At 47.0% G+C, this 1,438-nt stretch overlaps 1 protein-coding gene across 1 annotated transcript in view; it reads right to left on the bottom strand.

Moving 5' to 3' along the window:
* Positions 1-605: 605 nt before the first annotated feature.
* Positions 606-1,438, bottom strand: part of Mep1b (meprin A subunit beta) — a 21,154-nt gene continuing 20,321 nt past the window's right edge. Inside the window, 1 exon segment of the mRNA XM_013349378.1 lies at positions 606-769. Coding sequence (XP_013204832.1) covers positions 606-769 — 164 coding nt within the window.

Here is a 1,438-nt window from a genome sequence, read left to right as displayed (position 1 = left end):
TAATATAACAATATATGTAATTCCATCAGTTAGACTCTAGTGCACTATGTCCTCACCAATAATTGTTATGGTGGCTGCCAAAAGACAAATGGAGTTCAAAAGAGTAACTGTTCTGAACAGTTCTATGTTAGCTTGATGTCATCTGAGAAAAGGAAACCTCAATTAAGAAAATGCCTCCATAAGATTGAGCTGCAGTCAACCTGTAGGGCATTTTCTTTATTGGTGATTGATTTTGGAGGACCCGGTCCATTGTGGGTGGTGCCACCCCTTGGCTGGTGGTGCTGCGTTCTATAAGAAAGCAGACCGAGCAAGCCATGAGTAGCAAACCAGTACCCTTCCATAGACTCTTCATCTGCCTCGGCCTCCAGCTTCCTGCACTGTTTAAGTTCCTGTCCTAACTTCCTTCAGTGATGGACTACAGTGTGGAAGTCAAATAAATCCTTTCCTCTCCAGCCTGTTTTTGGTCACAATGTTTTATCACAGCAATGGAATCCCTAACTAAGACATTTTCTCAGCGTCATCCATGTGCATTATCAGCATCAATCCCAGCAGGACAAGAACGTATCTAGTGAGAGAGTGAGACAGTGAACCTCCCAAGTGAGCCCTCACCTGCACTCCGCTCTATTGTCTTGGACAGTGCAGATTCCGCCGTTCTGACACTCAACCTCTGAGCAGGAATTGTGGACATTCGAGGTTGGGACTGGGTCTGGGACGATCGAGGTGGGGACTGGGATTGTCGACGTAGAGTTGAGGTGAGATATATCTGCAGAGGGAAGGATGGTGGAAATCGACTTTTGTTTTACTTGTCATTAGACAAAGATAATACTCAGAGTTCGGGCTTGTGACAAAAGTCTTGGTGTGTGATCCCCAGCATTCCTATGCAGTCAGATGAGAATCAGGCAAGAGGGGAGAGTGGCTTTTGGTGGCAGACTTGATGTCAATCTCCAGACCCCATGTTTAAGAAAAAGCCATATGAGGTCTCAGCACTGGAGAACCAGGGAGAGAGGTGGCTAACAGGGTTAGAGACCAGCCAGCCTACCAGGTAGAAGTGAGAGACTGTCTCAAAAAACATGGTGGGTGGTGGCAAAGCAGACAGAGTTATCCACTTATTTACACACACACACACACACACACACACACGCACGCACACGATGACACACTCAAACTCACATACACCAAGTCAGGGTGCTATATATAACAATACCCATGTTTAGCCGGCACTTGAAGATCTGAGTCCAGCACCCATTAGTGCCTGTCCAGAGTGCTGTGTATCCTGGGTGAGGAAACACTAGAACAGATTTCCAGCCTAAAGATTTCAACTGTTGTTCCACAATACAGTAAATAAATGTAGCCGGGCGGTGGTGGCGCACGCCTTTAATCCCAGCACTCGGGAGGCAGAGGCAGGCGGATCTCTGTGAGTTTGAGACCAGCCTGGTCT

Source organism: Microtus ochrogaster, chromosome 18 (genome assembly GCF_000317375.1).
Source record: "Microtus ochrogaster isolate Prairie Vole_2 chromosome 18, MicOch1.0, whole genome shotgun sequence".
Classification (NCBI taxonomy): Eukaryota; Metazoa; Chordata; class Mammalia; order Rodentia; family Cricetidae; genus Microtus; species Microtus ochrogaster.
Note: the sequence above shows the minus strand (reverse complement) of the source record. Positions and strands in the feature narration are given on the sequence as shown.